The following is a 22,295-nucleotide window of genomic DNA, read 5'->3' as shown; positions in this document are numbered from 1 at the left end:
TTTTAAATAAATATAAGAAGTGGCGATGTGGTAAACTCCCTGACTGTTTATATTGTTGCTTGGCCTCTTTTGTTCAGTCTAGTTATACATTTATCCCTCTAGGACACCCATGTTAGTAAGCCCTAAAAATCTCAAAAAAGCAGACCCCAATGTCTTTGTTCTAGTGTTGCAAGAGTAAATTATGTCATCACAAAAATGTTGGCTTGTGACAAAGCACATGGAGTTCAATAGCCTTATGAGTAGGGATTCAGTAGTAGTGTTGATACCCACAAAAGGTAAACACTTACATAGTTCCATAAGATCCTAGGACATTTTCTAAGAAAACTAAGAAAAATCAGAGAAGTTCTTTATTTCCAACAGTTCAAATCGGATACTATTATACAATTTTAAATATTTATATTAGCTTACATTTTATTAATGCATACATTACCATCAATACTTTCATAAGTAACAGTGCATGCAGGACAACACGAGACATTTTTTCAAAATATACACAAGTTAGTTAGGCCAGGCAAGTTTTTTTGTACCAATTTGCATCCAAAAGTTCTATTGTATGCTAGGATATTAAAGAAGTGAAAATGACAAGCCATTTTTTAAAATAGCTCTATTTAAGCATTACGTTAAGAACTCAAATTAAAACAAACATTGAAAGCAAAGGGGGTATGAATGGGACATTTCATACCAGAAAACTATCACTAATGAACTAGAAATCATGGTGAGAACAAGGAGAAATGTGTAGCATGCATCTATTCTAGAACATAAAGCCACACTAAAAGTCATTTAGTGTCATTCAGAAGGCCTGGGAAGTACTAAGATATGTTTTATTATAATTCAGAGTATTGCACTCAAACATTACAAACTGTATGCAAATAAAGTTATGCTTCCGTGCTGCTTGTAGCATCTCTCCCTGTATTATTTTGCCATGTACATGATGGGTACATCACACCGACTCCAGGGAGACTGTTTATGGCATAGAGAAGGGTCTGTCCTTAATACATAAAGGAAGAGGATACTTAAGCACACGCCTTCAATTTATTTTATACCCTTGCTCAAACTGTTTAAAGTTAAAAATTAGTCATTAGCAGTCAGAAACCAGTTATGGTAATAAGATTTGCATAAAAGTTTAACATGGTTACAGGAAAACCCATACTTTATTCAAAAACATCACATTTGCATATATAATATTATAGGAGCACCTCATTCCAAACACTGCATTTTGTTAGCAGGTCTAAAGATGAAGAAGTTTAAGAAAAAGGAAGAAACAGAAGTAACTAAGCATCATTAAAGGATTCCGGAGTCAGATTTTTAAAGTGAATCGCTCTTCTGCAAGAAAACAGACATAGGTCTTAAGATGGGTATCTTTGTAATAAAGCCAATTACTGATGTGTGAAAATAGTCAGACAATTCAGACAAATATCCTGTGGAATATGAGTCGTTTTATCTGACTGTACTATTTTTCCCTGTTACAGTAAAAAATTACGTCGATGTATAAATATATATGTTAAGTACTACGGGCCACCCTTCTAAATTCTAAATAATTAACACAACCTAGAAAGTTGAATTTCAACATAGAGAAATACACTTAGTTCCGTAGTACCAGCTTACCTCTGCCAATGCAGTTGTGGAACCCTTTGCTGCCATCTGGCCCATATGGGTGACGAATTACCCCATTATTTAGGCCAAGACAAACTGGCAACTTCTTAAGTGCAAGAGGACTACATGGAAGTGGCTTATTTTCTACTAGTAGGTTGTGGGCTGCAGCCTTGCGGCGTTGGACCCAAGGACTTGTAGAACTCACTGCATTCTCTGCAGAGTGGTCTGAACTTTTACGGGAAAACTCTGGGCTTGTGCCAGGGCTTGGGTAATCTCCATTTCCTAGTTCAGAAGCTAAAGGAGAAGGGTTATGGGAATGAGACAGGCTCTTTCGAGCCAAGAATGTGATGGACCGTGGGCTACTAAAGAACTGTGGCTTAAACATCATACTAGGGCTGGAAAAAGTTAGAGGTGAAAGGTACCGTGGTGTTAAGACTGGGGAAGCAGGAGTACTGTCTGACTCAGATGAACTATAGAATGAAGAATCTTCAGTTGTATAATGAAGTCTTTCCATGGCTCTAATTTCTTTTCTTGTCATCTTTTTGTCTGGTAGGCCTGAGTCCTCGTATTCACCAGTATCAATGACATTTTTTTTTCTTGTACCTCGGCCACTTACAGGGATTACCTTGATCCTGTCAATATTTTTAGAGGACACTTTCCCACTATGTGCTTCAAGAGCCTTCCTGGCTCCTTCTAAATTCTCATATTCAACCAAAGCACAACTCTTAGTAGATAGTTCAGGATACCTTGACATGTACTTCTTAATGTCACTAGGAACTTCCTTTCCTGGTTTTAAAATACGAATGGAAGTGATTACACCATAAGTCGCAAAAAGAGAATTTACAATCTCCATTGTATTTTTTTGTTGACAACTAAAAGATCTTTTCTCTGGATAGAATACATTCCAAGCCAATATCTGCTTGGTGGGTGAAAGTCCAAGAAGATAGTCAGGTAATGGCTTTTTCCTTCTTACTTTGGTTTCTTCTTCATTGACTTCAAGATGTTCTGAAAACCGCAAAGCATACAGAGTTTTGCGCCAGTCTCTTGTCAGGGATTTTATCTACAAATGAATAAATCAGATGCGTCACATAATGGGTAGCCTTACTAACCATGACTAGCTTTTAACTTCATGAGTAGTAATGTAAGGGAAAACATTAAAATTGTGTGTATATTTGCCTAGATATAGTCAGACAGGGAGGGGTAAGGTTTCTGCGGCATCTGTTGTAATCTGCATTTAAAGGGTTCCATTTTAGGATTAAGATTGTAGTCTCTGCAAGAATATTGCCAAGAATATTTTAGCTTGCAGGGCGTGTGCATTTAACATTCTTTCTGCAGGTAATGTGTAAAAATCTGTCAGTAATAATTCTAGTCTAACAAGGTATAGGCATAGGAAGAAGTCTCTAAAGTAGAAAAATGCCAGCAAATGTGAATGTTGCAACATCTTTTCAATTTATAGTGATTGCAAATTAATACAATTGATAAAGGCCTTTACCCCACTAAGTGCATGCCTCAAGATTCATTGTAAGATGTATATTAACCTTTCTTTCACCATCAGTCCAGTGCCCACCTGAGACATCCTAATGCTGCCCAGATGAAACAGGAGGGAAGGGAGATCTTAAAGTAAATGCTAATAAGACCTTCTTTGACTGCATAGATTTGATTGGCGAGAGCTTCAATTTGCATTTCATGTTACTTTGTTAGAAACCCACAGGGCCATGGCAAAGCAAAGCACTTAATGCTCCAGAATTAAGCAAGTTTACCCGTGCAGCTCGAAGATATGCCACCCCTTAATTTATACCCCCAGGCCTTTGTGACCTTACTGCAAATCCGGGCCTGTTAATACAAATGGTCTTGTCAACATAACAGGATAACTTTGCCACAAGTTGATTCCAGACACCTTGGTCTAAACAAACTGCATTAAAAATAAAATTCAAAACTGCATTTTAGCTTTAATTTTAAAATACATCACATAGGATTACCCACCTTTTTAAAAGATGTAAGAAGTTTTATGCTGACATAACCCATCTTGTTCTTCTGAACGTGTTTAAGCAGGAAAGCATCGTGAGACAAATTCTCATCTGACAAGTAAAATTCTACCTGACTTACAATTTTTTGAACCAGTTTTAAGTCAGGGATTCCATTATCGCCTTCATAAGAAGAATCATCCAGTGTTTCAGTAAAGTCAAAGAAACTCCTTTGCCAGAAAAGAAAATCAAAAACATGGATTTATGCAGCATAGTTACCAGCAAGTAAAATGTACTTTTTTTTAATACTACAAAGAAAAATCAATAGACTGACTCTATGGCAGATGACCTTTCTGCTATTCAGGGCTTTCTGGATAAGAGATTCCATACCTGTATTAAGAGTTGTGTGGTAATACCATACCAGATATCCCAGGTGCCCTGGTACCAAAAGAAAACTAAGAAAGGTGTACATGAAGAGTCTATGAAATGTAATGCCCCTGATTTTGCTCATAGCTACATGCCACAGTGCGAACATCCACGACCATATGAAAAACACGAGGCTAAAGGCCGAGTGTTTTTATACAGGTCAGGGAACTCCGAGGTAACTTCTAATATCCTCATATTTTGCAACTGGGGGTACTTTTTTTATTATAATACACACGTTTCAGTTAGTCATGTTACAGACATGACATCACTAAGCTCCAATTATAACTGATGACATCACTAAGTACCATTTATAAATTGTGTATTATATATATAGCCAATGAGAAGCTAATAGTTGCATGCTGGTCATGCTTGCTGAATGTAATTTGTAGGATATGTTTCAATGTTGGTCACAGTATATTGAATGCTTTGCCTGGGTAAATGATTCTGAATAATAGAAAGGACACTTTCTATATGCATAAGAGGAAGTATTCATGAAAAAATTAAAAGTTGCTTGGCATGTACTTGGCACACAAAAACTATGAACCACTAACATATGCTAAGGTCAAAGGGACAAATTCAGCACACATACCTCTAGCACATTGTTTTGGCTTTCTCAGATTGTACAGCAGGCAAATACTCACCCATCCAGGCTATCAAGATGATCATTCTGACTGTGTTGGCAACTACTTTTATTCCTCTGTCTCAAAACCAGGTCAGAGTCTAAAGAGTGTTGTTGTACGTCAACAGGAATGCTGCGGCTGCTGGATGGAGATCTTTGGGATGGACAACAAGATGATGACATTGTTCCAAAAAAAGTCTAGAATACAAAATGTTGAGAAGATTCTTAACCCAGAAAACAGTACATTTCAAGTACAAATTTGTTTCCCACCCCCCCCCCAACGTACTACTTTTACCTCAAAATCTTCTTATGCTTCCATTGCTTTAAGTAAAAAATTGCCTAATGTCATTGCACATGGCACTAAATAGCTGCAGACAAAATCAATTTGATGGTTATAAGGCCAGTGAAATAGGGGTTGCTTTCTCTATTGGCACACACCAGCGGGGAAAAGCTGTCCTGCCGACATCCGCATTCCATGCCTGTCAGTGAACCCACATGGGAAGTACAGAAGGCAGTGGGTCAGCTTTTCTCTGCTGAAAGAGCTGCCAGTGAAGAAAAACAGCCATCTGACATTGGCCCGAGAGCACCACTGTAGGGAAGGCTGGTTACCTTTGCCAATCCTACATTTTCTCTTTGAACTGATGGACACCATTAACAAGCATTTTGGAGGATTCATTAACAAAACCCGCTTTTCTTTTTGTTTCAGTCCTTATCAGGCATCCATTCAAAAGTGGTTTATAATCTTTAAGTTGGTGGCATGTGCTTTCCCAATACGTAGTGTGAGAAATCAAGGGATGGAAAAAAGATTTAAACAGTGATTATATAGCCACTAATATTCTTTTTAAACAACTCTTCTAAAAATAAGCCTAAAACTCTCTAGAGTTGTTTGCAAGCCTACGTCTCAGAGCCAGGGATTCAGAGATTCTTTGGGACGGGGGGGGGGGGGAAGTAGAGTCTCCGGTACTTAATGCAGTATCCTGCAGCACCCACATTTCCTCTCTTGTGCTGGAAATGACTGCATATTCCACTTAACACCCTAAGCACATGATATTTTAAGCTACATTATACCTTCCTTGTGAATCCCAAAATGTAAAGGACAGTTATGTCTTATGTTAAGGGCGTAGTGCACATAGTTTTACCACGCTTGTATAAAAAACAGCTGTAAAGGCACATGCAAAAATATGTTTTACACAGGTGAATGCATAATACACTGCAAAGTATACTGCCTTAGCAATGTGACTTTACAAAGGCGTGTAGACAGAGTTCACATTAAAAAAAAACCCATCGCAGATGTACCCAGAGAACTACTGATTTTTAAACTTGGATGTGATTTGTGAGTGCATTTTAATACATTATCCATTATCCCTTGACAAGTCCAAAGAAAAGCTGTATTATGTTGCAATGATTGTGCAATTGTGAAAAATGCACATGCCCGCAGTCTCTGAAGCTGTACAAAAACCCCCTCAAAGTTAATGGAGGATTTTGGTTGATGGGATCTTTTGGCATATCCGAACAGGATGCCATAGAACATTACACGCGAGTCGTGCTAATATTTTTATAACAGACTTGTACATTACATTTTGTAAAATAGTCTAATGGTTAAATGTTGGGAGTTGCACTATTCAGGGGCGAATTTCTCCCGTTTCGCCGCAAAATTTGCGAAACAGCGAAAAAGTTCACAGGAGATCTCGCAAATCTATTCGCTGGCGGCGAAACGCGGAAATTCTAATTGCCAGCCAAATTTATTCGCCCGTCACTACCCATGAATTCTTTTAAAGCAGGGCAGCTGTGCGAATGCTTGCTGCACTGGACCCCACTTATCACTGCCAAGGTATTGCCCCACATTAAGTTGGATTGGAAAAATGTTTATTGTACTGAAAAGGAATAATGAGCAGAATTCCATGTAAAACTGTAAATGCTTGACTCTCAAATTAGCTCCCATGGAGTGAATGCAGTTTTGCACAAGTTCCACCTGAGTTTTTTTTGTTTCTATACTAAAGAGCTCCCAACAGCTGATTTTAGAACTGTACACAGCACAAGGTAGAATATTATGCATTTTGGGTTGCATAACTGCAGAAACTGCTTCCAAAATTAAATGCCGATACATTAGTTTTAAAGCATTTAGGGCTTAAATTGGCCCACTGATAAGAGCTTACCAGACATAATTATAGCAGCAATATGATTGCTCACATTTTGAAAACGTTAATCCTCTTTCCAGCATGCACAAGATCAAACATTTTATTGGATGCCCTGACATGTTTAATTATAGGGGAATGGGAGTTACCAGAATAACCCATGCACAGAAGGTCTTAAATCAGGTCCCACGGGATTCCTTTGTGCCCCAGCCCTGATCAAAATTTTATATGAACTCATTCTAGTTTGGTACTAACAGTTCCTCATGAAAATGTCTGAATTGGGCTTCTCTCACTGGATACTTCTGTAACCTCTTCATTGTCCAATAATATAACCATACATTTTCTAGAACAATTTTCTTTTTTTAAAATAACCATCTTTTCATTCTGCTTTGTCTTATGCACAGCAAGTAATGCCAGAAGGTACGAGGTTTTGAATTACAAGGCCAACTATTCTATTAAATACAAGTAACCCTATAAAAGCATTCATTTCCTGGAAGAAACTAATTCATAATGCCTTGTATGTTGCACCCATTAGACCTTTGTAACATTGATTCTCATAAGGAGGACCAGTCTCCTCCAAATATACAGATACCAAAGTAATATATTTGTAAGGACAGTTACAAATACTTTAAACTAGAATACAAGATACAAATATAAGTAGAATTATGTTCTGATTTGCTTTTTCTAGGTTATAGCTTTTTTAAATTTTAACTTTGCTCCATAAAACCTATTTACACACTGGAGTATGAGAAACCATACAAAGCAGTGACCCCCAAACCATCCGCAGGCCCCCCCTAAATCATTTTAAAAAATCCATCAACCGAATTTACATTTTGACAAGGACTAGAAACTACAATATGTTGTGATATTTAAAAAATGTACTAAAGAATAAGGGGATGATATAATAAAAGTCAAAGTTTGCCTCAAGTCTAGTAACCTATAGCAAACCATCAAATGTTCTTTTTCAAAATAGGTGACCAGTGAACACTACCTTGTGATTGGTTGCCATAGGTTACTAGACATGAAGCAAACATAGTAAAGAAAAGGCACTAATCAGTACATATAATATTTTATTACTGGAGATTGTCATATGTTCCGCTAAGTGTCCAATTAGAACATTCACCAAAGGTTACTATAATACTAGGGGGAAATTTTAGGCTAAATTTGTGGTTAACGTGGAGTAAAAGTTTGTTTACACATTTACAAATTCTGATTTTACAAAGAAATATTTTTTTAAAAACCAAAAAGTTGTGAGTAGCAGAATTTTGGACATTGAACTCCATTTTGAAATATTCTATGACTACCTCCATTCCTTTTCTAAGTTCTGACAAATAAGGAATTACTATGGTATAAGCATATAAGGCAAATGGTTGGGTTAGCACGAGGGCCCACCTACGGCCCACCTACACAGTCCAACACTGTCACAACTGAATGGGCAGTCCAATATTGTGACAAACAATTGCCAGCTCTAAACAGCTAAATGACTTTGGTGTGACATGGCTCAATGGTGGCATTATAAGCTGACAGAACCACTCTACAGTAGGGCCTATTGAAAAAAATCAAACCTGACATGCCAGCCCTACTTTTTACATGCATAAGGCAAACAGATTGTAACCAGTTAAGGAAGCAAGGTTTTATTTTTGTAAACCAACAAAAAACATCATACCTTCAATGTTCTGAGCAGAAAGACAGGTCAACAAAACTGGATAAAGCATAAAATCCAGGTGAGATCTCTGGTATTAGCATTTCATATAGTTCATCTGAAGAAAAGCAGCAGCCAAAAAAAATAATTTGCTGCAACAAAAAAAAAAAAAATAACTGTTGCGCATCAAAATGGTCATGCACAGAAAAATTATCGCGTGTCAAAATTATTTGGACACCCATTGACTTCAATGCATTTCACCCATCACTACTGGCTAGTCGTCTTGCTAGAGAGTTGCCAAACAGAACAGGTCCTAAGTGTGCAGAAGTTTTCTCCCAAGCATATCTGACAAAATTGCTTATATGGCCATGACACAATGGCAAAGTGTAGCCAGAACTCGGTGCAATTTCAGTGAGCGATTTCAAATATCCACAAACATTTCACTTGTGTGATCACTGCCTATTTTACTTTTTCAAAGCTAAAAATAACTATACAATTCATTCACATGGAGGAGGCATGCAACTACATGGCTCTTATACATGTACATTCAGCACATTTGTCAAAGAGTGAGCAGGATGCACCACAGTTTGACAGAAGAAAATTTCACACCCGTTTGTTGAATAGACATTTAAGAGCCATATTAATCAGATTGAAAAAGATCATGGATTTCTTTTTGTCATTGCTTATCTTTACTTTTAGGCTTGACAGTTGATCAAAAATGTAAATGTTATATTGTAAATACAATAAAGAAATAAATTGAGTAATTGCAAATTGTCTTCATTTTAATGCAGATTACCCCTTTAAATAATACACTAGACTGGTAAAGGCTGTAGATTGGGCAAATACACTTTGGATCAGATTTAGACCCCTTACTGCCAGTGAATTTTGGAGTTCGCCACTCCATAGCAACTCAGACATTAATTGATCCCCTAGAACAGTGATCCCCAACCAGTGGCTTGCAAGCATAGTGTTACTCCCCAATCCCTTGGATGTTGCTCCCAATGGCAGGTGCTTATTTTTGAATTTTTAGTTTGGAGGCAAGTTTTGGTTGCATAAAAAACAGGTCTACTGCCAAACAGAGCCTTCTGTAAGCTGCAAGTTCACATAGGGGCTACCAAATAGTCAATCAAAACACTTACTCCCCCAACTCTTTTTACTTTGAATGTGACTCATGGGGAAAACAGGTTGGGGATCTCTACCCTAGAATAAAAATCCACAACATGGCAAATGCAGGTAAAATGGCCCCAATACTTGAATTGTTGGTAGAGTACATAGAACCCTCAGTACATCAAGAAAAAGGTGTGCAGACAGCCAAAGAAAAAGAAATGCAGCAGTAAAAGCTAAGGGTGATGTGCAGGAAAAGAAATTAAAACTTAGCTTTGATCACTGAATAAAAATATACAAATAAAAGCACGGTGCTAGCAATGCTCCTTCTAATTTATTTTTGGTCATGATCTTTTGCGTACACTTTTTATGAGATGAGTGTGCAGCAACACGGATAGGTTTTGATGTTAATAATCTCTGTACGCCACAATTTATGTTTACTAACCTGAAATGTGAGCATACACAGCTTAGATGGAACATTGGGTGCCAATGCCTAGGTGTTACGAAGCCTCATACATGATTATGGCCTCAACTAATTACCAGCTTACCTATAGAAAATGTGTCTGCAAAAAAAAAATAAATAAACAAAGTAACAAAATAACTTCATGCAAGACAGGTTAAGTGTAACCTGCTACCACTGAAGCAGTAGATTAGACTTTACACAGCGTGAACACAGGTAAAATGCCCTAACTAATGTAGGTGCAAACAATTGCACAACCAATAAGTATATCTTTTATTTTCTAAGCTGCAGTATACTTGTCATTGCAATTCATCAGCAAATGGAATTGATGTTATTATATCAGTACAATATACTCAAACAGGATCTTAATTCCAAAAACAATTACAATATATATATATATATATATATATATATATATATATATATATATATATATATATATATATATATATATATATATATATATATATATATATATATATATATATATATATATATATATAGTGTCGGACTGGCCCACAGGGATACCAGGAAAACTCCCGGTGGGCCAAAGTGTCAGTGGGCCCTCATGCTGCTAAACTTTTGGCCTATTTCATGGCCATTACCTATTATATGTGAACAAAGAGGCTAAATAGATGGAATTATGTAAACTAAGTATACATAAGTTAATCTTTTGACTCAGTGTCAGGCTTTCAACTCAGCTACTCTCTTTGAAGGTCAGAGTCTCAGTTAAATAAGCCGATTAAGTTTACATTAAGTTTAATATTTGGGTTTAGATGGGTTTTAATACCCATAACTAAGGTTGTTTTAGAACATTTTCCTAATTAACCTACATTCAGTATTACTCAAATAGAAGGTGCAAAACAATATGAGTTATTGCTGATCAAAAAAAAAAAAATGACAGTACTATAGATAACCAGATAAAACGTAATTATACATTAACTGCTTACAGATACAATAAAATAATGCATTGTATATCAATGTTGTAAACTTGTTTTAATATCACATGACCGAGCATTTTTATTAAATGGAGTGGCAAGGTGGGACATGGTGAAAAGTTAAAGCTAAATGTCATAAAATTTGCTCTATTTGTTTAGGTGTTGCAAAACTAGAACTCCGATATAACCTCTAGATACTAAACTAAAAGGTAGGGTTCAGAGTGTTGTAGTTTTGAGTCTGCTCAAGATCTGGGCTGGGGGGGGGAAGGAGGAACTTAATCTGCAGTTTGAATTAATGATACTGTATCTGCTTGAAACTCACCAGATCCTAGGGTTTTTACAAAAAAAAAACTGTTACTGTTAGAATTCAGTCATAAAATGCTTGATCCTGCTCATGTCTGGAAAAGTGGCTGTTCTGGCACGACGTTAGATAAATAACCAATCTCTGCTCTTGCATTGCAGCCAATAGCTGAGAAATTAAATAACATGGGTTCTTTCCAAAGATCAAAACTCACCAAATACTGAAAGTCGCTTCACCATTTCCGCTCAAAGCAAATATCTGACTACAATAAAAGCCAGAGCGATTAAATTGCTCTGATTTATCAGTTTAAGCTCTTAAATGATCCATTTAGATCACCTGAATGTCTCTTAAAGGGGAAACCATAGCTTAAATCAAATTGGTTTGACTTAAAGCACACATGCCAACATTTAACAAGGGAGACCCATGAAAAAATGAATTGCATAGGGTTGTGCTGAAATGTATGCAGCCCATTTTTAAAAGTGAATGCTGACTTGTGTGATTAAAGAGCTGCTTGCTGTTTTTGTAAATATATGCATCCAGTGCACTATTGGTGCATATATCATAAACCTAATGCAGGGCTACGTGATCATTTTTTTTGCATATCACAGCCCATGCTTGCACATTCATGCCATGCCACATCAACTTTAAGTACAACAATGCCGAATGAGGACTGCATATATTTCAGCAAGCCCTACACTGCATTTTTCAAGTCTCCATACCTGACGGTTGAAACTTGTGATATGTAAAGTTAGTTCAGATAAATTAATTAGCACCATGTCATTATGGTAATAATGATATACTCCAAGCATTTCTGAAACCTTCATTCATGATACCATTTAGAGTGAACAACAAATTAAGCTAAAAAAGAACAAGACTCATCCCACCCTAATGACACAGGGTTAGTGGGACTTATAGTTTGTATATACCCACAAAAATGTTATTGCACACAAGACCAAAAGTGACCTGCTGCTGATAAGAGGGAATTACAAAAGACAAACATGTACTATGGCCTTGCCATTTCAGAGGCTTAAAGGTGACTAGAGCCAATAGCATATACAGTGCATTTCAGCTGGTGTAGTTCAACCTGCTGGAAAGCATTAATGATCAAAGTGAAGGTGTGATGCTTCTGCCCCAAATGGCACACGTACACCTGTACTTCTATGAATTTGCCATTGAAAAGTTCCATAGTGCCTAACCCTAAATGCAACAGCTTTGAAAGAGATGGATTTGTTTTCTTTTGAAAAAACCCCACTACATTACAATTTGTAGAGCATATTATGTACAAAACTCAATTAAGTTTTGTTTGCTACAAGGCCCTTCCATGATGTAACTCCAGACTGTGTTTATGTACTTAGTCCTGCTACTGAGCACTTTTCCCAGCTGCATTCTTTGGTCCATGTGGAAAGATGGTAGCACAGGGTGCAGATGCTGCCCAAAGAGCAAAGACAACCTGATTTTTTTGTAAACTGCAGTCATGGTGCAATAACCTGTTTTTTTGTGTGAAGAACATAGGGCTACCTATATCTGCCCTTTAAAATATCAGGTATGTTGCCTGGCAGAACCTGTGGGAACCTAAGCTTTTTTGGTAATATCTCTTTACAGAGTTCTGGGGTTTTTAGGGGGTTTACCGATTGGGTAAACCCCGGTGACATAACTGTACAGGTATTGGACCTCTTATCCGGAATGCTCAGGACCTGGGGCTTTCCATATAATGGATCTTTCCATAATTTGGATCTTCATACCTTAAGTCTACTAGAAAATCATACAAACATTAAATAAACCCAATAGGCTGCCTTTGCTTCCAATAAGGATTAATCATGTCTTAGTTTGGATCAAGTACAAGGTACCGTTTTATTATTACAGAGAAAAAGGAAATCATATTTAAACATTTAGATTATTTAGATAAAATGGAGTCTGAAAGACAGCCTTTCCGTAATTCTGAGCTTTCTGTATAAGGGGTCCCATACCTGTACAAGAAACTGCAATAGCACCAAAGAGGACATTAAAGTTAGTAGTGTGCAAAGGGAGATGTCAGTACCTGGTAGGGACAAAATAGTTTATTCCTTGGTCTAATCAAGGGCCTAAACATTGGCTGAACCTAGAGTTGCCACCTGGCTGATATTTTTCTGGCCTGGTAGGTGAAAATTATTCTTGATGCAATGTTATTAATAGGGAAGAAAGATAAAAATATAGGTAGTTAAAAGATAGGCCAGTATTTTTTCCAGAAAAGGTTGTAAACCTGACTGATCCTCTCATTGTGGTGGTCATTTAGAAATTTAAGTTTCCCTTACATCCCATACGTCAGCCACCATGAGATAGATTGTTCCCCTGACTGGTAGGACAAGAGAATAAAGAGTTAACAATTAACATAAACCCACCTATAAATAGGAGTTACCATAAGAATCAGTTGTGCTTTTTTGTAGCAGAAGTATTCTAATCCTGTTTTCTTGTTCTTTTCCTTAGGCAAGCAGCATCAGGAATGGATAAGTGTTTTTTGTTTTTTTACAGGTCCCTAGGGGACTTGAGGAACGTAGGATTGACTGTCCAAGGGGCAGAAGATCCGGGGGATGCAGGAGCTGCCTTAGGCTTTGGCTGCCGAGTCCCAGTCTGTCTAGCCCAGGGCTTCCCAGATCCAAGATGGCGCCATGAAAGATGAAAATATGCTAAGAGTGTCTGTTTGATAGACTGCAGGTTCCCCCTCTGATGTCAGACATGTGCATTGGATATGATGCAGTGTCTTTCCCTGCAAAAAAAGGTTTGGAGCAGTATTTGAATCTGACGCTGTGTTACTGGCGTTCTCTTCTCCTGCCTAGGCTACAGCCTCCTGGGTTAGGCTGTAAGGTAGTGTGAGTTGGTGTAACTATTGAATACGTATTGTACACTCAACCTCTAGTGATCTGTTTGGATGCCCCTGCTACAAAAAAGCATAAAAAATGTAAAACTGCAATGCAGAGCATGGGATCCACTTTTGCCTAAAAGCTATGATAAAAAATTGTTCAAGGACTGCATGGCTTTTGTTGCACAGAAACAGAGTTCAGATGCTGCACCCTCTACTTCCTGGATAAAAGATTTCATTAACTCCACTATGTAAGAAATGAGTCTCAGCTACAAGGTTCTTCTAATCCTGTTAAGATACCTCATTCACCAGAGACCATTTTGGGTTCTCCTGAACATTTTGGGGAAAATTCAACCTCAAAAGAGGAGAAGACTCTTGCATAATCCTCTACAGATAATACAGCTAGATTGATTAGAAGAGTCAGATTTACTATGGACTCTTTGGAGGGGACTGAGGCACAGCCATCAACTTCCCAGTCTGTGAAGAACTCTAAAAAATTGTTTGTCCATCTTGTCATGAAGGATCTCATAATAAGGAAATGGAAGGACCCAGAGAAGGTGCCATAAGTCATAAACTTCTATATCTAATACAGGAAGAATAACTTCAGTTTTGGGAGGCAGTCCCCGGGGTAGAAATAGCCATAGTCAGGCTTTCCAAGAAAACTCTAATTCTTGTAGAAGATGGCTCTGGGTTAATAGACCCTATGGACAGGTTTTGGCTCAAGCAGCTCGGTGACGATGTCACTAACCGGGTAGCTAGGGAAGATTTGTCTGACTCTCTGCCGAGGATTAATTTGGCATACGATTTCCTGTGTGATGCTACACTGCAAGGTAGCAAACTATCTGTTAAAGCTATGACCTTATCTACAGCTGTTAGAAGAGCCTTATGGTTAAGAATCTGGTCAGCTTATGTAGCTTCAAAGAACAGTATCTGCACAATGGCATTTGAGTCTGAGCATTTATTCAGTGCCAAGTTACTTGAATCTTTGTCGGGTTCTGCTTACCTCAGGATAACTCTAGGAGGAACAGAAAATCCTTCTATAGGGCTAAGATATCCCCTGTATGTAATTAACCCTCACAGAAGGATAAGAAGAAACAATATAAATTTTCCTTTAGTCCTTTTTTAAAGGCTTCTGCCTTCAGATTTAACAAGGGAGGAGATAGATCATCTTCCCAGAAAAAAAGTTGTCCTTCTGACACCAGAAGTGCTCTTCCAGTGGGAGGAAGTTTACATTTTTTTGTGCGGGAATGGGAAGAGACCATCTTAGAAATTTGGGTTCTCCAGCTCTTAGAAGGTGGATACAGAATAGAATTTCACGAGTTTCCACCTAGAGTTCATTTCTTCCAATGTATTCGAGACAGTCCCTGTCAGGAACCTATTCAAAGATCTTTTTAGTACCCAAACCAAACAGTACTTACAGAACCATTATGGACCTATGATTTGTCAATCAGTTCATCAGGAAGACGTCCTTTCAAATGGAGAACATCAGGTCAGTGATGAGCATCATAGAACGGTGAGACTACATGGCTTCTTTAGATCTCAAGGACACATATCTACATGTGCCCCTCTATCAGGCTCACAGGAGATTCCTGTACATTGCCATAGTTGTCAGAGGCTGGCTTCTACATTTGCAGTTCAAATGATCCTTTAGGATAACAACAGCTCCTCAGGTTTTCACCAAGTTAGTAGTCTCCATAGTAGCAACTCTGATGAAGAAAAGAATCTTGGTAATTCCTTACCTGGATGATTGGCTAATATCCGCAGTATCTGCCTCTGTACTGAAGAAGCACTTGACACAAAATGTAAATCTTTAAGGACACTACCCTCCTTTAGGTCTAAGGTGGTCACAAGTACTAACATTAATCAAGAGGTTGTGCTTCCCTATGTTACTCAGGATACTCGGTCTCGGGACAATCAACTGTTTCTTCTGTATGTTAGTAGAGACTTTATAGTACATCTTGAACAGTCATTTAGAAAGGAGGAGAATCCGTTCATCAATTTTGCAGGGCAAAATAGGGGTCTTAAAGACTCTAGATCCATTGCACGTTGGATAAAAGAGACTATACAGATGGATTACATCAAGGACAATCTTGTGCCACCCTTCAAGATTAGAGCACACTCTACCAGGAAAGTTTCAACTTCATGTGCAGAAATTGCAGGAGAGTTTCCATGGATAATATTTGTCAATATTTTTAAGGCAGCTACATGGAGTAACCCCAACACCTTTGTTCAATATTACAGAGTGGACATATTGGCTTCCCAGGAAGCTTCCTTTGGCAGTAGTGTAATCCAGAGGGCGGCATAATTACAGGCCCACCCTAATTACTCACTAGCTCTCAAGGTTGCTGCCGTATGGGATATAAGGGAATTAGTGCATTTATGCTTACCATAATTTACTTTTCCCCTTAGTCCCTTCTGCAGCAAATTTATACCCTCCCTATTAAAGATATTAAGCATGTTTGGCTGTGTTACTTGTTTATTTCACTACTGATTCTTGAGGTAACTCCTATTTACAGGTGGGATTATGTTTATTGTTGACTCTTTATTCTTTTGTCCTACCAATCAGGGGAACAATATATCATAGTTGCTGCCGAAGGGACTAAGGGAAAAGTATATTACGGTAAGTATAATTCTTGCTAGCTGATTGCCTAGTTCTGCAAAAAAACATAATGGGTATTTAGCTGTGCCTTTGAGCCTAGCACTGATGAAATCTATACTGATAATCTGTAATGTTCTCAGATTAAGCAGACACTCTGCTGTACCAATTATACTACAGAGACAATTTCAGAGTACTGTTTCTGATAATCTATAGTTATTGAAATGCTTTGCCACTACATGAATGATCTGTTTACAGCAGCACTTGGACATGTGTTGCCTGTAGGGAGGTGAGCAATTGCAATAGATATTTTTATGCTGTTTTAGTTTGGTGTACGTGTGGTTTCCTCTGTTTATATGTGGTTTTGGAAACCCTCCCTGTGATTTCCCAGTTATTTTGTGAAGCAGCAATGGGTTTTTTTCCTGCCTGTCCAGACCAGCAACATTAGGAAGTGCAATGGATCTCAAAGAAATGATAGGACCGAGTAATAGTAAGAATTTGATGCATAGGAAGGCCATTGGGTCACATCTATTAAACAAAACTACAGGAAACAACGACTTAATGTCTTGCTGCTAAAAAAAAATCAGAAAGTACAATATGCTGGGATTATCAAAGGGAAGTAAACTCTTAAAACTGACCAGTCCCTGGATATAGCATGCAATGCAGAAAAGTAAAGATTCTCTCCTGATAAACTACAACTCCCAAATCATTTGGCAACCGAATGTTGGTGACAGAACTGTACCTAATAGTTTTTCTTATGAGCAGTATACCCTGTGTCGATCCCATAATATCCCTATTATATTAAAAGTAGAGGGGCTGTCCTCCAACTCTTCTACAATTCCTTGAACCCCTGGCAGGTTTCAACTGTTGGAAGGTGCTAATAGTTATAGTGCAGCAATAGCTAAATGGTGAAAATCACAGATACAAAGTACCACCAATGACAAATATACTACATATTTTCCCCAGCTACAGTCCCTTCTCAGAAGTTTTTTTGTATTTCTTTAATTCATTATTGCATACAGCTGTGGCTGTGTGGGTCCCCACACAGATGGTGGCTCCTGGGCAGTCCCCTGCTTGCAATTCCTAAAGTTGGCTTTGGGTGGAGGCTGCAGGATCTTTCCAGGGTGTGTTGGATATTCAATGGATATTGAAGGTGTAGATCGGCACTGTTAAATATACTAGTATGCATTTAACTCTACTGCATGCTGTACTGTGCCCCTGTAGTGTACTGCAAAAATAAATGTCATAGAAGACTATTTCATTTTCATTCAATATGTGTGTTTATCACCTTTGATCAACTCATCAAAATGAATGTGCAAATGCCAGTGCTTCAGCAATATGTTCCCCAAGCAATATAACCCATTATTCACCTTCATACATAAAAGGAATGACAAGGGAAAAGGTAATCTTAAATCTAAGTGCTCTTAAATGGCTTCCCTTTAGCTGATAAAGTTATGCCTGTTGTATATGCCAGTTAAATGAGTGTACTTTAAAGTTAACTTTTAGTATGTTATAGAATGTCCTATTCTTAGCAACTTTTCAATTGGTCTTCATTTTTTATTGTTTTTCCGTTATTTCTCTTCTTCTTCTCTCTACAGCTATCAGATGGGGGTGTTTGACCCCAGTAGCGAAAAAAAATATTGATCTGTAAGGATACAATTTTGTTGTAATTGTTACTTTTTATTACTTATATTTGTGGTCAAGCTCTCTCCTATTCATATTATAGTGTCTCATATACAACACTGCCTGGTTGCTAGGGTAAACTAAGCCCTAGCAACCAGATAACTGCTGAAATTCCACACAACATAATTTCTGAACAAAAAGCAAAATAATTAAATGAAACCCAATTGCAAATAGTCTTAGAATATGAATATCTACATCATACTAAAAGATGATTAAAAGGTAAACCACCCCTTTAACATGTGAGTATTTTTATCCTTTTTTCTGATTCTGTATGTTTGCTGTATATTGATCCTTCCTCTTTTTAAAGTAAATAAAGATAAGTACACACTCCCTAGTGTAGTTCAAATAGATTTAAATCTTTTAAATAGAAAATAGAAGTTAAATAATAAAATTGTACTTACAATGTTGCAGTATCAGTATAGCTACTGGGTTTATTTCTTTGCAATAAAATCCTATACATGTATGTGGTGTAAAATAATGGCCGATTGCAGCTTATTTTGCAGTTTGCACACTGTGGAGCATTGTAAATCACCAAAGACAATGGTACTTTGAACCTAGCAAACCTGGGTGCTGTTATAATTTTGCCATTAAAAAAAATTACAATGTTAAACGGTGATGAATTTCATAAAACTTTAATATACATCAAAGACTAAGCTGACTACACACTCTTTTTCTGCCTCCACTGGCACCAGTGCAAACTTCTGCTTGCCACCACCCCCAACACACACACAGCCAGGGACAATTGAGAACTATAAGAAAGTGGGATTTTTTAGAGGAGGGGTTAACTGGGCTCACCCTTTGCACCCATGGCACACGCTTATGCTGATTAGATCATACTGCAGGCCCACAGTACTTTGATAATGCAGATATTAGGCAGGTAAATGTTCTGGAAAGGCCAAGTCGGCTTTGGCCCCTGTATGACAACTCTGTAATATTATATAAAAAACAGTAAGATTTTGTTCAAGCTAACACTATATAGCAACATCCTCTTGTTTAGCTAGCTCATATATGAATTGGATCTTTGCATGACCTGGACAAACAAGTTGTAAAATTGTGTTTGTTCAATCACTCACCCCATGCACCAACTCCTGTGCAGGCCCATTGCAGTCCTTGGTTAATGAAGCTTTCTAGGATGCATAAATTAGATCTGAATCTGATATTGATTAGGGATGGCATTGTTTTAAGTTTAATCTCACTACAATAGAACAGAGCATAATGTTGATTGATTGCTATGGCTTACTGCACTGAAGAAAATATATTACAGTCCATAAACGTGGAATATGAAAGATGGCACTCACAGATTATCATGCATTTGTCTAACAGCAGTTTGATATCTCAACACAGTTTGTTATCGATCATCGGTACACACTGACATTATTATTTTATATGCAACTGCCAGTGGTGCAGCACTAAAGTCGTTTTTTAACTGTGTTTTTATGTTTGCTCCTTATTGTTGTGAAAAAGAAATAATTAAAACTCATGTTAACATGTTGCTCCATGAATTTAAATTCTGTATCTATGGTGGCTGTGCTGCCACCTAGTGTTAATGGTGTTATCTGTAAAAGTGCATTTTCCCTTCTTATCACCTGTGAGTAAGTTTGCCTAGGAGCGGTAACCCACAGTAACCAATCATCAGCTAGAATTTACCGGTCATCTGATTCAAGGCAAACTTAGTGCCTTTTTTTACAGTTATATGAAAAATTTTTGGAACTCCTCTTAATTCATTGGAGTTTTGTTTATCATAGGCTGAGCTTTCAAAGTAGCAACTTCTTTTTAATGTATAACATGCCTCATGGAAACTGTTGTATTTCAGCAGTGACATAAAGTTTATTGGATTAACAGAAAATATGCAGTATGCATCATAACAAAATTAGACAGGCGCATAAATGTGGGCACCCCCAACAGAGATATTTCATTAATACTTAGTTGAGCCTCTTTTTGCAAATGCAACAGCCTCTAGATGCCTATAGCCTTGGATGAGTGTCTGGATTCTGTATAGCGGTATTTTTGACCCTTTGTCCATACAAAATCTCTCCAGTTCGGTTAAATTTGATGGCTGCCGAGCAAGGACAGCCTGCTTCAAATCATCCCATAGATTTTCAATGATATTCAAGTCGGGGGACTGTGAGGGCCATTCCAGAATATTGTAATTCTCCCTCTGCATAAATGGCTTTGTAGATTTCCAAGTGTGTTTAGAGTCATTGTCTTGTTGGAATATTCGACCCCTGCGTAACTTCAACTTTGTGACTGATGCTTGAACATTATCCTGAAGAATTTGTTGATATTGGCTTGAATTCATCCGACCCCAGTCCCTGAACTAGCCACACAGCCCCACAGTATGATGGAACCCCCACCAAATTTGACAGTAGGTAGCAGGTGTTTTTCTTGGAATGCGGTGTTCTTCTTCCGCCATGCTAAGTGATTTTTGTTATGACCAAATAACTCAATGTTTGTCTCCAAAATTACTGTGGCATGTCTAAATGAGCTTTTGCGTACAACAAGCGACTCTGTTTGTGGTGTGAGTGCAGAAGGGCTTCTTTCTCATCACCCTGCCATACAGATGTTCTTTGTGCAAATTGCGCTGAATTTTGGAACGATGTACAGTATGTACAGTTATACTGTTGCTAAATACATGCTGAATTGTGCATATTTCTTATATTTTGGCCTGTTTTAGTAAATGAACCCCTAAGCTTTATAAACATTTTATGCATCGTGTACTAAAGGATTGCAAAGGGTCTAAAAATTGGTGCAAATATGTTACCATCCCAGATTTCCAGCATAACTGCAACTTCAGCATATCATATTTAAATTGACTCAATTCTATGCACTTTTTTTGCAGTTTGTTTTGAATTATTAAATACACAATATACCCCCTTTTTCAACATTGGTTCAATGGATAGTGCTTGTGCTGAACATGCCTTTTGCCTATTGGTTTAATTAGGCGATAACTATGTTTTTTTTCTTTTTTTATTTCTTGCTATAAAAGTTTGAAAGTGAAACTAAAGTAGCTATTCTATTTCCTGACCCCAATGACTAAAGTCAAACAAGTCAGCACCCCACTGACAAGCTCTCTGTATAAATAATCCCTTCTCTTCCATCAGCTACAGGCTATCTTTTTAGGGTTGGGGCAGTCGAGCAGATTCAGGGAGATTTAATCGCATCTTCTGCGTGGCGACAATTTCCCCGAACTGCCTTGCATCTGCCTTCCATATGCTTGAGTGAAGAATCGCCTGCGCTAATGCACTCGCGGCGCTTCGAGAGTATTAGCACAGGCGATTCTTCATTCAAGCAGACAGAAGGCAGTTCGGGGAGATTGTCGCCACGCAGAAGAGGCGATTAGTCGGCAGGCGACTAAATCTCCCCGAATCTGCTTGTCTGCCCCAACCCTAAGAGTTGTGAGTATCTCATTATGCAGAGGCTTTTCAGTAAGCTAATGATTTGTTTATCATGATCAGGAAGTAGAATGTGACTTTAGTTTTGCACTGTTAGAGCAAAGAATAACAAAAATAGGCATAATGTGTGTTCAGCACAAGCACTATACATTCAACTAAAATTGAAAAAGGGGAAATATGGTTGCTTTAAATAGGCCACTTTATTTTTAATGGTCAAGTGTCACCCATTATAATATTTCACAGAAGAGGCCATTTGCCCTAAAAGGCAACAATGAATACAACGATGGGATCCACTTGGTATGTCTCTTCAGATAAGTCCACTCTTCAGATAAGTCCAATGGAGAACTAAAGCCTAATAAAAGAAGTAGCTAGAAATGTTGTACATTATGTTTTGGGTTTCTGTACCAGCCCAAGGCAACCACAGCCCTTTAGCAGGGAAGGTCTGTGCCCCCAAAGATGCCCCAGTAGCTCCCCATCTTCTTTTCTGCTTATTCACTGCACATACTGAGCTTAGGGACCGACTCACAATATACAGTACACAAAATATAAATGTCACAATATAAGGCTAATTATTAATTAATACAAATAATTACTACATGACAGCAC

The 22,295-nt window shown here is 37.8% G+C and overlaps 1 protein-coding gene across 5 annotated transcripts; it reads right to left on the bottom strand.

Annotated features, from left to right (window-relative positions):
• Positions 1-333: 333 nt before the first annotated feature.
• On the bottom strand, positions 334-11,502 carry larp6-like.1.L (acheron L homeolog). Of its 5 annotated transcripts, XM_018255072.2 has the most exons (6): positions 11,397-11,421; positions 9,929-10,046; positions 8,404-8,531; positions 4,625-4,800; positions 3,577-3,787; positions 334-2,653 (listed from the first exon to the last, which is right to left on the bottom strand). In XM_018255072.2, exons 4-6 carry the CDS (start codon positions 4,783-4,785, stop codon positions 1,583-1,585), a joined length of 1,443 nt encoding a protein of 480 aa, XP_018110561.1. In that variant the 5' UTR covers positions 4,786-4,800; positions 8,404-8,531; positions 9,929-10,046; positions 11,397-11,421; the 3' UTR covers positions 334-1,582. The 5 variants fall into 5 exon arrangements, with proteins under 5 accessions (XP_018110561.1, XP_018110544.1, XP_018110570.1 ...); XM_018255055.2 differs by lacking the exon at positions 8,404-8,531 and having other exon boundaries at positions 11,397-11,495; XM_018255081.2 differs by lacking the exon at positions 9,929-10,046 and having other exon boundaries at positions 11,397-11,472.
• Between the last annotated feature and the right edge of the window lie 10,793 nt (positions 11,503-22,295).

This window comes from Xenopus laevis, chromosome 1L, assembly GCF_017654675.1.
Source record: "Xenopus laevis strain J_2021 chromosome 1L, Xenopus_laevis_v10.1, whole genome shotgun sequence".
NCBI classification, from domain to species: domain Eukaryota; kingdom Metazoa; phylum Chordata; class Amphibia; order Anura; family Pipidae; genus Xenopus; species Xenopus laevis.
Note: the sequence above shows the minus strand (reverse complement) of the source record. Positions and strands in the feature narration are given on the sequence as shown.

Bases quoted from the DNA above. Each gene is read 5' to 3' on its own strand.
- larp6-like.1.L (XM_018255055.2), bottom strand. The intron at 3,788-4,624 runs GTGAGTATTTGC...TTTCTGGCAAAG, and splicing joins CATCTTGATAGCCTGGATGG to GAGTTTCTTTGACTTTACTG. The intron at 2,654-3,576 runs GTGGGTAATCCT...ATTCATTTGTAG, and splicing joins TTCTTACATCTTTTAAAAAG to ATAAAATCCCTGACAAGAGA.